Raw genomic sequence first — 15623 nt, 5'->3', positions numbered from 1 at the left:
TTAACAAAAGCTGAGAATGTTAACTATTTTTAAACATCTTCAACACACACACATACGTGTGTATGTGTGTGCGTGTACATGTGTGTTATGTAAATTGGAGACCTTGATGCTTTTGGTTAAGGATTAAATTCAAAAATTACGCATTAGAAAAACTGTTTAGCAGTTTGAACGAACTTTAAAATTTCCGAGATTGGATTTATTTTTTGTTTTTCATTGATATTTCTGAAATATTTTATCGAACTGTCAATGAAAAAAGTTCATTCTCAAAAGCTTCAAGAAAAGAATTATTTCATTATTAAAAATTATAATTCATTATTTGGTAAGCAAAGAATTTTTTCCTAAAATTTTAAGGCAAAACTGGCATTATCATGTTTTTTTCTCTTAATTTTTTGTCCTTTTTTATGTGAAATGCAATTTGGGGGCGGATCTAAGAATAAAATAAAAAAATCAATCAATTTCTTTTATTTTAATTGATAAAGGAAACGATATAGAAGAAAAATGCGTAGTAGTTTTCCATATCAGCCAATAGATGGCGCACAAATCCTTGAGCTGTCTTTTTCGACTGATTTGAAAATCTCTCCTGTCGGGAGCTGAGATTTCGGCCGGCTTTAAAATCGTTCATTTCTGTTTATAAAATGCCCCCCCCCTTTAAGATACAATTTAAACAATTTGTGATGTAAAAAATAATTTATTTAGCTACAAACGATGAATTAAATGTAGAATATTTATATGCTTCCATAAATTTCAATCCACTTCGATTTTTATATATATTTCTGCAAAATAACTTTTTAAGGAAAAAATTAGGTATAATTCAAATTTAGAAAGAATGCGCATTTTAACCAAAAAATTTATTATAATTGAAAAGTTCAAAACTAAGTAAACAAATGATAGGGTTTCTTATACTGAGGAAGATGACTAACGTAGCCCATTAAAAGTTTTATGATGAACTTTGTAGAGTTTTTCTATTCTCTGAATTGTTCTCTCCTTTTCCCACTACTTGGATCAATTTCCATTATAAAAACAGCAAATTCCTATAAAAATTTTAATAACTCATTTAATCTTTCATAAGTTAAAAATTCTATTTCTTTCTTTATTAGCGTTGCTTTCAGTATCGATTGATGCTGCAAAGTCCAGTTTTTCATTCATCATTTCCTGAATGCGATGCTTAACGAATTATTTTACTTCTTGAACAACTGCAAATCATTCGCCACCAACTGCTTTTGCAATTTCAATGGTTTTTGTTTTCTTTGTTGAATTCCAAAGAATAGAAATTCTCTAAACTTTTTAACATGACGATTATTGGCTAGGGTAGCGCAGTCTACGCTTTCCAATGTATAGCGCATACTTAAAACGAAAACATTGCATTGATTAGAAAGTGTAAAATACGTGTAAGTGTAAAATAACGGACATCAAATCCTTCTTACTAGGTATATATCCAACAATCCAAATTTACAACATAAATATCTAAGCCAAAATATTTTATGAATGCCTTTTCTTTTACATAATTTTTATCGGAATTTAACTTTTTTTTTCTAATATGTGAGACAGATACAGTTGAATAAGAAGTTTAGTTTAGTTTAGTTATATTAACGTCCCGTTTGAAGCAACACTAGGGCTATTTTGGGACAGACCTCGTAATTTTAAACCGCTGTCAGATGACGAGGACGACACCTGAGCTGGCACCCCCTCTCCACACCACACCACACCAGCTGGAGGACGTTTCGTCAGGACAAGTTGAATAAGAAAGCATATCAAATAAAATTATTAATAAGGTAAGTAAAACTTTTATGCATTTGTCAAAGAATACGATTTTAAAAGATTAACGAATGCAAACTATCGATACTCAGTAATATCCTTTAAAAATATTAAACCTCCAAGCTGTTGTTCAAATTTTGAAATGCTCTGCATATCGTTTTAAAAAATTACGAATCTGCAATATTACTTTCCTGCTGTGTTAACACTATCGGAGAAATGTACAGAATGCTTGATAAATGCCAGATCAGTGACCCTTGACATTTGCGACAAACTTAACCCCATTGGACAACTTGGCAATAAGAATGAAGGTTCTAGGAAATACAAGAATTATGATGATTAGGATCTCCATTACGATCTGAGATATGAAATCATTCTCAAAAATAGCATATTCTTTTCGGTGACTATAAAAAACAAAGCGCTCAGATAGGAATCAATCCTCTCCCAAATATTTGTCACATTGGGAGCTTTCTAGATATGTACTCTGGGCATTACTGCTGTTTTCTATTTTGCAGTTTTCTGTCTGGTTGTTTTTCAAGTTCCTACAAATGCTGTTTTTTATGTACGCTTCGGTTGTGTTTTTGCTACCTGTGCTACTTTTGTTCACGTGGAATCGATACCCATTTCCAAGCATGTTGGCTTACTTTACCATATACCCATCTGAAGAGATTCCATAAAAATAACAGGGCCATTATTTACTTTTAATTATTTGATTATTTGCTATTAGTTTAAGAATTTGAATTGAAAAAAAAATGAATTTAAAGGCTTAGCCATTTATTTTAGTTTTGTAGGTATTCATATATTGCATTCGATGAAAAGAATACTGTTGCAAGATTTTTCAAGGCAATTCAAAAATCATATTTGCTGTTTTGATTATGAGATTGGTATCTCTGAATTTCCCTTTTACTTTACATTCTATACTATCCACAAAATGCCTGTTAACTCAAAAAAAAAAAAATATTAATAGTTCAAAAAAATTAAGGAGCTATTTGGGAAAAACCATGTGAAATTATTAGTTATGCTAATAATAAACAAAATTTAAAGAAATGCATACATATTTAGAAATCATTCACTTTTCTTTAACTGAAAAACTCACGCACATACAAAACGGGTTATCATTTAAAATTATTTAATTTAAGGAAAAAATTTATAGTTTTATTTTGACGACACAAAGGATTTTTACCTTTTAAGCATTTTAATCAATAATTAGTATATTTTTTACGTCTTCAAAATATGTATCTGTTGAACAACATAATTGTCTTTATTTATTTTAATAATAAATATAACTAATATGTGTAATAATAGTATTTTCTTGCGTTAGTCAAACGATTAATTTTACCAGTTTTGAATATTTATATAATGAATATGAATACTGACAATTCTAAGTTAAATTTCAAATTAGCATAATTTTGAAAGTAATAAATGATTACTAAATTAATTAATTTCAATGTAAATGAATGTACAGTGAATCAATTGTTTTTGGTAGAAGAAGAATACTGAAATAACGAAATTGAAATACTAAAGATTTGCGTCTATAACTTTTAAAGATATTTAATATCAAACTATCCATTTAAATAATGTTAAAAGGTAACGGAAAAACTTTTCTGATCATTTATCTCCATAACAGATATTTAAACGACATTTATTAAGATGTATTTTATAGTAACAAACCTTCAAATTCTGATTAACAAAAAAATCATAATTAATCCTGCAGTAACTAACATCTTTACAAATAGATATCAATAGAATTTTTTTAACATATATACTGAAATTTAAAGCAATTTTTGCAATGAATTGCAAAGCATTAGAAAATAAATTGTCTTGAATAGTTTTGGAAAAGCATAGAATTTGGTTAATATTGCTCAGTCATTTAAACATATTCACATACTTATTTTATTACAATAGTAAATAAATTTTAAAATCAGGAATCATAAAGTGGCAACGGTATTGGAATAAAACTTGAATATAATATGGGCAAAAGCAATCACATGTTTTTTCAAGTTAAGAATGTTAGCGTAGAGAATAGAGGTTAAATTCTAGGTATGTCTGTATATCTGTTTCTTTAAAAAAACGCTGATATATATATATATATATATATATAATGTTTGGCATTTCATAAATACAAACGTTCATTGACGGCATCTGTTGTTTTTTTAAAAATGCTGTTTATTGTCCTGAGTATAATTTTCGTTAAACTTTGTTTTAATAAGATATTTTATAATAGCGGTTTTTCCAGTATAACTAACAATCTAAGCTACCCCCCCCCCAAATAAATTTATCACCCTTCCTTACTTTCCTCAAATTAGTTCTTTTTAAGTATAATCTAAGGTTCAAGATCAGAATCCATCTGTGTACTTAGCCTCTTTAAAGATTTTCTCTATTTATTATCAGTAACGATTCATAAAGGCAAAATTGTTAATTTTATAGGTAAGATTACAACATTAAAGTTAAATTTCTTACTTCAGACGATAAATAGAGGTTAATAAGTAAATAGATTTTTATTTTATTTTCAAATATATCAGCTATCTTAAAAACTGTGCTATAGAGTCAAAAAAAATTCTCACATCCATTTTTTTTTTTTTTCAAATCTGATATTTTATTAGGATTGAGGGCTTTTTTTTAATCGCATTGTAGAAATATAAATAGTGAATGAAAATCAAAACAAGAAAAGGCACATATGTAAGGATAATCTGAAGATTTTGTGATAATAAAGGTGGTAGGAAAAAAAAATAATTATTTCCAGTAATAAACTACATAACTAAATCAATACAAGCATATTCCTAGCGTCATTTTTTTTTTTTTTCAATATCAGTATTTCATGTATCAAAGTTACTTATGTGTGTCTAACTCATCCACTTATTTAAGTTTGCTTCACTTTTCTTCACATTAATACTACGGGAAACAAAAGTGTATAATAGTGGTTACCTCTACTGAATAATAATAATAATAAAAAGAAAGAAATTAAGGCATTGTGTTCCGCATTTTATTTAGAAATCAAGACAACCCTATCTACGAATAAATATGAAGACAGTCATTTGAAATTATTATGAAACTTATGACAAAAAAAAAAAGTTTATTTGGAGTAGGTAACCCATGTGTGAAAACTCTTCTTAATGTTCGCTTGCTTTAAACATTTTAACCGTTATGGATTCCAAATGAGAGCTTTGAGTCAATTTTCACGTCACAATATTTCATACTCAAAGTTCAATTTGTATAAATTAACCCTTAACTGGGTAAAATTTAATTAAAATTAACTGGGGAGGTGTGATCTACGAGACGGCATTTCATTTACACTCAAATTAAATTTTCTAATGAATGTATTAGTATGAAAAACTGCCAATATATTTTACAGATATTTTTCTTGATATATAGCTATGTTTTAGAAATTTTTCAAAATAATCATTGTTGAAAAAAGTAAATGCGTTGGAACATACATTTTCTTCTCAAATTACATGTTACAATAAATAATATTCTTGAAAAAACATATTACTTTTTACTTTTTAAATCATATTTATTTTTACAGTATATGAAGGTATATAGAAGATAATATAATGTAAAATTCAACAATTATATAAAAAATTTAAAAAATGACAAAAATGGTAAAATTGCCCCCTTTTTTTTATCGGCTTGTGTGACTTTCATAGCACGATTTTCTAGGGCATTTTAAGCATACAGGTTAAGAACTAGTATAAAAATCAACCTATAAATTACGTATATATAACTTTTTGTATATTAATACATTTTATAAATTTTTCAAAATACATCATCACTAGAAAAATTAATTATGTTTGAACATACATATCAGAATCAGTTGAATGCGAGCTTTCGTCGAAAAACTCTTCTGTACAATTATCCTTATTACTAAAATCACTTTCTGCTTCATTTAAAAGTGTCTGGAACACTGCTTCATAATAGGATCAGTAAATTGGATATTTCGGGGCCCAAGTTTTAGCGCCATCTGCTGAGCCTTGTTTATCACTGGGGCACTAACAGGAACGTGCGGTCTTAGAGACCGCGCTTAAAGAATCATTTTAAAAAGCATCCACTGAAATCTGTTGAAAAAGTACACGTGTACTGAAGGGCACAAAGCAGGAATCCACCGGGTAAATCCATTCAATTAAGCTAAAAATAGAATAGGAGTGACCGAAAATCCATCGCTAGCAGTCTCACAGACCGCACGTTTCCAGTTAAAGGTTAAGAAATGCAACGACATTCGAAATCCAGTTTTTAAAACATATTATGAAACAGTTATATATATATATATATTTTAATTTTTATATAAAATAGATTATAAAAATATACAAATTAAAATCCAAACATGTTTTGGAACTTCAAAGTCATATTATATATATCCTGAAAATATATAAACCAAAAAGTTTCTAGTTTAAAATTTTAAAAAATGATTTGTTCAAAATTGAGAATATAAGTTAAGAAATAAATGTATTATATAGAGCATGGACAAAGAAATTTGCTGTATTTTAATCCAAACTTTGAAAACACAGTAAATTTAAATAATAACATAAATGTTTCACATTTTTCTTGGGGGGAGGGGGTTATGAAATGTTAAAAGCACGGTCAAATCTTTTTAAATGAATCGATTACTGATTTTGGAAATCAAGAATTACAAAAGGTATTGAAAAATTACAACACCAAACTTGAGCAAGAAAATATGCATTAGATTTTAATTTATAAACTATTTTTAAAACAAGATAAATTTTACCAAAATTTAGAATTTTAGAAAATGGCATTTAAATTTCAATATTCTGGTAAGATATTTTACTTTTTTATGATCTCTTGATGGCACGTCAGACCGCGATCCACGAGATATTGTTTATAAAATGTGAAAATGGATAAAGGATAAATGTTAGATATAGTTTGCCAACGGATTCTGAAACCCTCCGCGATTTGGGGCATGCGTTAAAATTTAATTCTACAAAGCAGGGGTGAGAGGGAAAATGAACGGACGAGATTTTTACATTTAGCAATAAAGTAAATACCGGAAATACACACATCCTTCCGCTTGAAACCCTTTAGTGAGATGAAATCGTCCAAAAAATAATCGTCTCAAGGTAGTGAAACGAACAGTAAACACATATGTTAGGTTAAACCAGATACAAAATACTACTTAGAAAATGAAAAAAGAATGAGATATCTATAAGTAAACTTATATAATGAAATTTTAAAGGGAATTCAAATAAGATGAAAACTCTTTCAAAATGAAAACAGAATGTGGATACCCAAAAGTCCAATTATAGAAGTAACACAGAAAAGGAATAATATAAAAAAAAACACATTTACAAAATGAAGGCAGAATTTTAGAAGCGATAGAAGATTTCCAGTGATCGAAAACCTTTATAATTGAATTACATGATTTTCTATGAGCAAATAAAACATTTTACACATTCGAAAAACTTCAAATGTCTATTAATTTTTTTTTTTAAATAATGACCAATTAGGACTATATCAATTGATTGTGATCATTTCATAAAAATATATCAGTCGTTTCTATGCAATCTCAACTAGAACAACAACAATAAATAAAATATTCACTTGCAATTTTTTTCATTCAATTTTAAAATCAAAGTAAAATTATATCTCCTATCGAGGACATTAACGTGGAATATCTTTCTACGCATAAAATGCGCCGAAAGTGAAGGCGATACGGGGGGAAAGAAAAGATCGAACGGTAGACCACGTCGGTGTTCATTCGCCGAGCCAGGCACCGCCCGCTGGGCCACCCCTACATCCGGGTACCGCCCTCCATCCCCCTGGTAGCAGGGGCAGGGGTAAGGATGCACAGCAGCAGCCGGGCCGCACCGGTTGCAGTTCCGTCAGTCCAGTAGCAGCCGTCACGAGGCAAACTTGTATCTCGTCACTGCAACTCCATTCTACCGCGGGACCGGTTCAGAATCGTCTGTTGAAAAGCCCGTACCAGCGAGTGTTCACTCACGGCGGTGCGATGCAAGACCACGCCGTCACCGTGTTTGTGGAAGGTGAGTTTGTTTATTTTTCGTTAGCCAAACGATATTTAGATAATGATTTCAAGTGATATTTATTTATTTATTAAAATGTTGAGTTTGGTAAAATTAAAAAATATGCATTGTGGCTAAGATTTTTTTTCCCTCTTATCGGTTTATTCGGTAATAAGTGAACGAAGCATGTGGATATTATTTTGTTCATGATGTTTTTGCATGGTTAATTAATTGTTTAATTTAGACAGTGTTCTAATTCCATAGTGTAGTATGTATTATTTTATAGAAATTATTAGTATGTAGTATTTACTATTTTTTATAAGAATAATTAGAGTATGTAAAGATTTCTTAATTTTTTCCTCTCATTTTATTTATTTATCTAAATGCGTTTAGTTCGGTTAGTAACCTGTAATTATAGTTATTATAGTACACTACTGTCTATATATAGCTCATTATTTTTCACTAGTTATTAATCATATTTTAATAAAATAACAAGTTTTTTTGACAGCGATATGTATAAGGTAAAATTTTTAGACTTTGATAAAGGTATAAATGTCTGTCTACCTTTACATTTCTAATAGAAATGTACAATTGGAATAAATAAAATTAAGAAATTGTGTTGCTAGCATAATTTACTCTTATTTCCTCAACAAATAAGGTTAGTTGCACGCTCTTACGGAGTCGGGCGTATGTCTAAAAGTCACATTATCACCAGTGGCGTAGCAAGGACAAATGGTACCTGAGGCATATAAATTTTTATGACCATCTCCTCGTCATATTTGACTTAATATAATGAAATAAATATATTTCGCTATCTTTGTAAAGTTGATGCCGGTAACATCTGTATTCCATTATCTTACCTTCCGCCCATTCCTGGGTGGCTGTGTTATAGTAAAAGACATATATTCATGAGATATCTATTAGAGATGCCTTATGTAGTTTCCCTATAATATTCCCAATTCAGATAAAACAAACACAACTCCTCATTTGATTCAAGTATAATGCTTATCTTTTATACTGCATTGGTTACATCCATTATTTTATAATTTATATCATAAATTTTTATTTCATTATTTGTACTAAAGTTTCAAAATACATAATAAATACGGCCGTATGCCTCAGAATATTGGCTAAGACTTTATTTTTCAAGTAAAGTTTATGTTACGGGCACCATTGGAATTAATTTCCTGGCCATGTTTTCGGGTAAATATATTTTGTATTAACATTTATTGTTAATGAATTTGCATAATGAAACGGCCTAAATCTTTATTTAGAAGATCGAATGTTGTATTTTTTTTTAATTACTTTGTTATGCTTCAAATACTGAGTGGCACAATACGCACTTTATCACCAAATTGTTATTGTAGAAAGTGATTTGAGGCTTTTCATAATGGCGTGCAATATTTAAAATATTTTATTAGTTAACAGTTTTATTAGTTTGTTAATAATTTAAGATGTTTGATTAGCAAATACTATAATTGTATTGTTTATTTTTATCATATCATTGAAATTATTTTTTTTTCTCTGCTGTTGATTTTTTTTTAAGAGTAGTTCAAGTTTTCGAAAAATTTTTCTCTGATGTTCTTAATTTTATAGGAGTTAAAACTTTACTCATTGTTTAACAAATAAAAATCATCACTAAACGTAGCTCGGGACATAAAATGCATTCTGGCGCCTAGTCGTAGGAGCCTTAATATTATGTGCATTTTCTTAGGAAGCCTTCTGTAATATCAGTGCTACCTTTTATAATACAAGTTTTCCTGTCCAAAATTACACTTGGGGTACTGAAAATTTTCCCACACCGTGCATACTTTATTAAATGTATTTAATAAGTTCTATCTTCTTTAAAATTAAGGATAACGAAATTCATCAAATTTAATAAAATATAAATTAGAAATAAATCTACTTGTTTTCAAACAGTTCAACATTTTTTTAAAGCTTATATTGCTAATAAACGCTTCACCGTGTGCTGGCTTTATTTGCATATTTAACATTTACCCAACGAGCCAAAAACTTTACCTAGCATCAAGGGGTCGTTGAATTTTTTTCCCATCTTAAAAAAGGGATTATGAATAAAGAAATTGTAAATAATTTTGATTTTTTAGCAGTTTAATGCAATGACAAATAATATTTGAGGTTATCCAAGTCTTATGTAAGCTACTGGTGTCACAAGTGTATAAAAATGTTATACCTTTTTTTAATATTTTATTCTTCGCAATTATTTGTATTCATTCGTTTAATTGACAACTTTTGTGTGTGTTACTTCAAGCATTAAAGACTGGATATTATGTTAAAAAATACCATGAATAATTATTGCAGATTTAATGTACATACGTGCGATTTGGGTGTATACTATTATATCTATATTGTGCGTTATATAATCAAAAAATGCCCTATACTTTAAAAAGTAAACGCCGACAATATGATTGAGCGGCTAAAACAAGTTATCTATAAATTAATTAATCCGTAATCTATGAAATTGCCATTTCAGGATACTTTGCATCATGAAAACTCTACTTAATTTAGATAATCTTTCCCTTCAATAATGAAGTTGGATTCTGAAAAATGCACTGTACTATATTTATCTGAGTTATTTAAAAACAGAACAAATGCAATAAAATGTGTCAAATTTCAAAAATTGAGAATAATGCATGAAATTGAATAGAATCATTTTCTCCAAAAATAAAAAAACGAAAAAAATAAATATCGTTTTCACCGGAAATACTGATGCAGCAAGAGCGAATCAGTTTTCCATCTGGCAAGATATCTTCATCTTGCGAATTTTCTTGCCATTATCTAGACTTCTATTCTGCATTTAGTAAAAAAGTCCTTTTTTTAGATGATTTATTTGCAGCTGTGGGAGCTTTCAAATTTTCATTGCATGAAACAACTAAAGTCGGTGCTTCATTTAGTGAAAAATGTATTGCAATGTATTTTACTTAAACTGATCGTATATCAAGATATTCTTACATTTTTTTTTTCGGTATTTGTACACAAAAAACTGTTTTTTTTTTTTCTCCCCCAGCTCTGAAATTTCTAATGTTGAATGAAATATATTTTTGTTTTTAAATATTCATTACATTTCATGTTATTCAGAATTCTCGGTATTATAAAGGACTTTATTTTTCTCTAAAACCAATTTTAAGGATCTTATTATACAAGGATCTCTTTATTTCCTGCCCAAATTTGGGTATTTGTTGTTATTCGGACTTTCTTTCTAGTTTTCGAATTTATCATAATTATTCTGCAACTTATCATTACATCAAGTGCATTTATATAAATTTAAATGCATTTGTGGTAAGATACTTGTTTGATTTTTATATGGATCTCATCAACATAGAATAAACTCAACAAATAGCAGATCTTTTCAGCAATATCGTTTCCTTTTTATCTGTGCTCTTGCACTATGAGTTAATTCAAATATATTTCTGGACATCAAAATATTTCTTTATATATCAATCTTCAATTTAAAAAAATATCACTTTTCAGATATGTTAAATCGGGGGCCTGTTCCTGATGAAGTATTCTAACAAACATCATTCTTTTCAATAATTCTCAGCACTTTTTTGTGATGAACTATTTTTGAAAATCACAGTTTGCTCTTCTTTCCAGAATATATCACATATATGAAATATTATTTTATCACTTAACATATATGCCTATTTTTGATTTACCTATTTTACACCCGTGAGGAGTTATTTTGATTCCAAACTGTTTGACAATTGCTATTTTTTTATTCATTCTTCTGAAAAAGGAGTTACCCCGGATGTATAAATATTTCTTCATGCAAAAAAAAAAAAAAAAAAAAAAATGTTGAATATTAGGTATAAATTAATTTGGAATTAATTCTGTAAGAGCACATACAAAAATTGTGAACCTCTGCTGAATAGATCCATACTCAGTCGAAATCTTAATGTAAGATTAGCGGAGTAATCTCCTGAAAATTTTCTCGCATATTCCTTAATACATATTTTATTCCAGAGAACGCCTTGCTTTCATTGACTTACAATAATTATGAAATATTGACCTTTTTGTCAATGTAGCATTTTTATTGAATCTATCGTGTAAGCCCTGGCGAGTTTTTTGGCAGTTAATCCCTGGCATGCGATTAATAGCTTTCCAAAACAGAATTTATGTTATAGACGTGTTTTCCCCAACCGATTAAAATAAAAATTTAACACAAAACTATGCATGTAGTCATAAAATCACATACCAAATTTGGTATATATATATATATATATAATCTGGCATAAAGACCGTATACGAAATTTCATCCGTCTAGCTCTGAGCAAGTTTAAGTTCTTTGTCACAGACAGATCGATCGACATTTTCAAAACATGCGTTTTTCGAATTTTTTAAGATCTAAAATGTGGAGATTCTTTAAAATGTGGAGTTCGTAATTTTTGACGATTACAGTACTTTTTCTATACTACGTATACGAGAAAGTAATTAAAGCTTTTTTTCACTAATAATGCAAATCTGATCCTTCCCTAGAAAGAAAATTATTTATCTGTTTTTCCTTATTTGCTGCTTTAATCTCCTCTTTCTAAATAGTCCGTGATTGCACAGCAAATAAAAATTGTAGGCGTTAAGAAATTAAAAAGAGTTTGTTTTAATAAAGGAAAAAAAAAAACTATAGGATCTTAAATATCCCACGCACATGCTTGGAGGTTAATGATATGTTATATGTTGTTGAAAATTCTCTAATCTATTATTTAAGAGCACAAAGTAAGTCAGATAAAATATTAGACCCATAGACTATTACTGAAAGGCTGCTGTTTTCATTTCACTGTCTCTAGGGGCATTAAAGAAAGAATCACCATTAAGTAGACAAAGAAAAAGTCATCAGAAGTCTGGCAATACTTATATGTATAAAATATTTCTTCTAAAGATTTCAATAAACCAAAACTGAAATTTAGTTCATGAAAATTCTAACAAATAATTTTAAAGTAAATTCAAAGAAACTAATGCAGTCTGAAATTCATCTGTATGAAACCATCAGCAGTTGAGCTGAAAGAACTGCATTTTATAATTTAGACTTTAATACATTGAAAGTTTAACTAGCGCAGAAATGCGTTAACGTGGTTACTAAATCCATAATTACTTTACGAAGAAGGCTAATATTGCTAATATTTTGTTTGCTAAATATTTAAATTAAATTTTTAAAAAATTAAGTATGAGGAAAATCTTATCAATCCCGAATTTCCGATCTAATAAATTAAAAATGTACGAAGAAAATCTTATAAATATCCAATTTCCCTATCAAATAAGTTTAAAAAAATTTTTATATTTAAAGGAGGATCTTGTCTTGAAAATATTGAAAGAATAATAGATAAGCTCCTCTAAATAACGAACTTATAAAAGCAAATTTTTTGGTTTATAATCTTAAGTTAAATTTGAGCAAAGATATGATCTTTAACAAAACATCTAGTTAGTTTTTAACCACTTTAAAAAGTAGTAGTATTTAGTTCTCTAAAATTTAAGATAATGATAATTACGTTAAAATAATTTTGTATAAAGAGATAACTTTTTATAAAGAAAAGTATCTTATATTTAATATTATACGATGTATCATCAATGGGATGTCAAAAAAAACTTGGGATTTTATCATTGGAAGAAGAGAATAGTATCTTTCGCAAGATACCCGATTCTGGACTAATAGCGTCTTTAGAATGTGCACATAGTTTAAATTTACAAAATCTCTTCCTTTCTAAGCAATTAAATTTTTAAAAATAACTTAAATTGATTTTATCCTGTTTCCGATGAATATAGATAAAAATGTAATGACTAAAAATGTTTGCCTCATCAATATACTTCTTACTGGAAAACCGAAGATTATAGATTTTTAAAACTTGGCGAACTGCAGCTAGATATAAATTAAATTCTTTAAAGAGCTGTCCAAAGCTTTCGGATATCAAATAATTCGGATTAGAGTTCAGAGAAATTAACAAATTTAATCTCTTATACATGATATGATGAAATATTGAAAGAATATGAGAGAACAAACTTGCAAGATTCGAATCATGATTTCGAATTTGCTGCAAAATAACCTCTAGAGTTTGTCAAACGTGTGAGTATAATATAATGAAATCTAATAATATATTAGCTTAAATATAAATTAAAATACAATTTATTACAAATCAATGCATTAGTTTTGTATTAGAGTTTCATTTGCATTCCTTTATTAGAAATTTTGATCATTTTTGAAGAGTTTCAATGTTACCTTTTTTTACCTCTTTTAATTTTCAGTATTTTAACCAAATCTTAACAGCCATTCAACATAAATAGGATCAATTAAAAGCAATTCTCTCCGCGACTTAAGTACAATGCTTAAAAAAAATTCTTTAACAAAGGATGACTTTAAACTAGATGAGAGTATCTTATAAATTTATTCATTAAAATATAATGAAATTATAACGTACATGGAATGAAGTATTGCAATCTTTGTATTTGCCTTAAGTGGTTTGCTAAAAAACTCAGCATATTTTCTGTTTTTCTAGCATGATTGCAATGCATTGCTTGCAAGTATATAAATCATTCACCTTACATTACCGTGCAGTCACAGAAACTAAAAATTATTGATTCAGTCATCATTTTATTGGATTTATCCACTAAAACGTAATGAAATTATAACGTAAATGGAATGAAGTATTGCAATCTTTGTATTTTCCTTAAGTGGTTTACTAAAAAACTCAGCACATTTTCTGTTTTTTTTTTTTAGCATGATTGCAATGCATTGCTTTTAAGTATGTAAATCATTGGCCTTACATTACCGTGCAGTCACAGAAACTAAAAATTATCGATTCAGTCAACATTTTACTGGATTTATTCTCTAAAACGTAATGAAATTATAACGTAAATGGAATGAAGTATTGCACTTTTTTGTAGTAATTGCCTTAAGTGTTTTTGGTATAAAACTCAATATATTTTATGTTTTTTAGTGTGCAATGCATTGGTTGCAAATATATGAATCAGTGAGCTTACGTCACGGTGCAGTTACAGAAACTAAAAACTCTCAATCCAGTCATCATTTTGGGAGCTGGACCACCTTGCGCTGTTGAGGTTGGAAAGAGTGTGTCGTAACGGAGTGATGCGTTGTTTACACGGGAGCTGTCGTCGCTTGCTGCGCGGTATTTTCCTGGAGTCCATTACGCGCGGATCTAAAAGCCTGTCGTCGGGCCCAATTTATCAACGACGCGTCCGTCACAGCGTCGCCGACATCGATAATAACCCCGCAGATTAAAACAACTCGGCTCGAAAATAAATAATATTCAATTTAAAAGGGAAATCTGGTGCATCCCGCTTTTAATTGAGAGTAGATAGGAGATGTCAAGGATTCTTCTGGGATGCTGGGATTCCAATATTGCTGGAGCCGAAATGAGCGGATGATAAGTTTTTTAGTAAAATTTATTTACTTTTGCGTCTGTAAAATGAATTTTTTTGTGAGCTGTAGAGCTAGAATAGAGCAGTTTAAAAAGCAATAAACATAAAGCTGGGTAACTTCGCAATAATTTTTATTTTTGGAAAGTATGCAAGATTAATTTTGATCGCTTCCATTTGTTCTTCTCGTGTAGTTTGGGATTCAAGGTAAAGATGAATTTAAATTTAATCATTTTTAATTAATATCGAAGTTAGTTTTTAAATTAAGTTCGTTTATAACATAAATGTTGATTATTTTACCAAACCCTGATAGAAATGAATTAAAAAACAAAAATATGGTTTAAAAAAACCTTACCTGCACAAAATTTCAAATAGAAAAGTTCAAATATAAACCAAATAACATTTTCCCTTTCACTTATTTCCTCTGAATTCTTGGAGTAATTTGAAAGTTTGCAAAAAAATTAAATGCAAATACAGTCTTCAGATGTGATATTCTAGAATAATAACCAAACACATTTT

General features: G+C 28.9%; 1 protein-coding gene across 1 annotated transcript in view; it reads left to right on the top strand.

The window, feature by feature from the left end:
* The window catches only part of LOC129968291 (uncharacterized), a 59094-nt gene that overhangs the window by 20945 nt on the left and 22526 nt on the right, over positions 1-15623 (top strand). The window contains exon 6 of the mRNA XM_056082147.1: positions 7404-7745. Within this exon, the coding sequence (XP_055938122.1) occupies positions 7404-7745 (342 nt within the window). The remainder of the gene's footprint in view (positions 1-7403; positions 7746-15623) is intronic.

The sequence above is a fragment of the Argiope bruennichi genome, chromosome 5 (assembly GCF_947563725.1).
Source record: "Argiope bruennichi chromosome 5, qqArgBrue1.1, whole genome shotgun sequence".
Taxonomy (NCBI): domain Eukaryota; kingdom Metazoa; phylum Arthropoda; class Arachnida; order Araneae; family Araneidae; genus Argiope; species Argiope bruennichi.
Note: the sequence above shows the minus strand (reverse complement) of the source record. Positions and strands in the feature narration are given on the sequence as shown.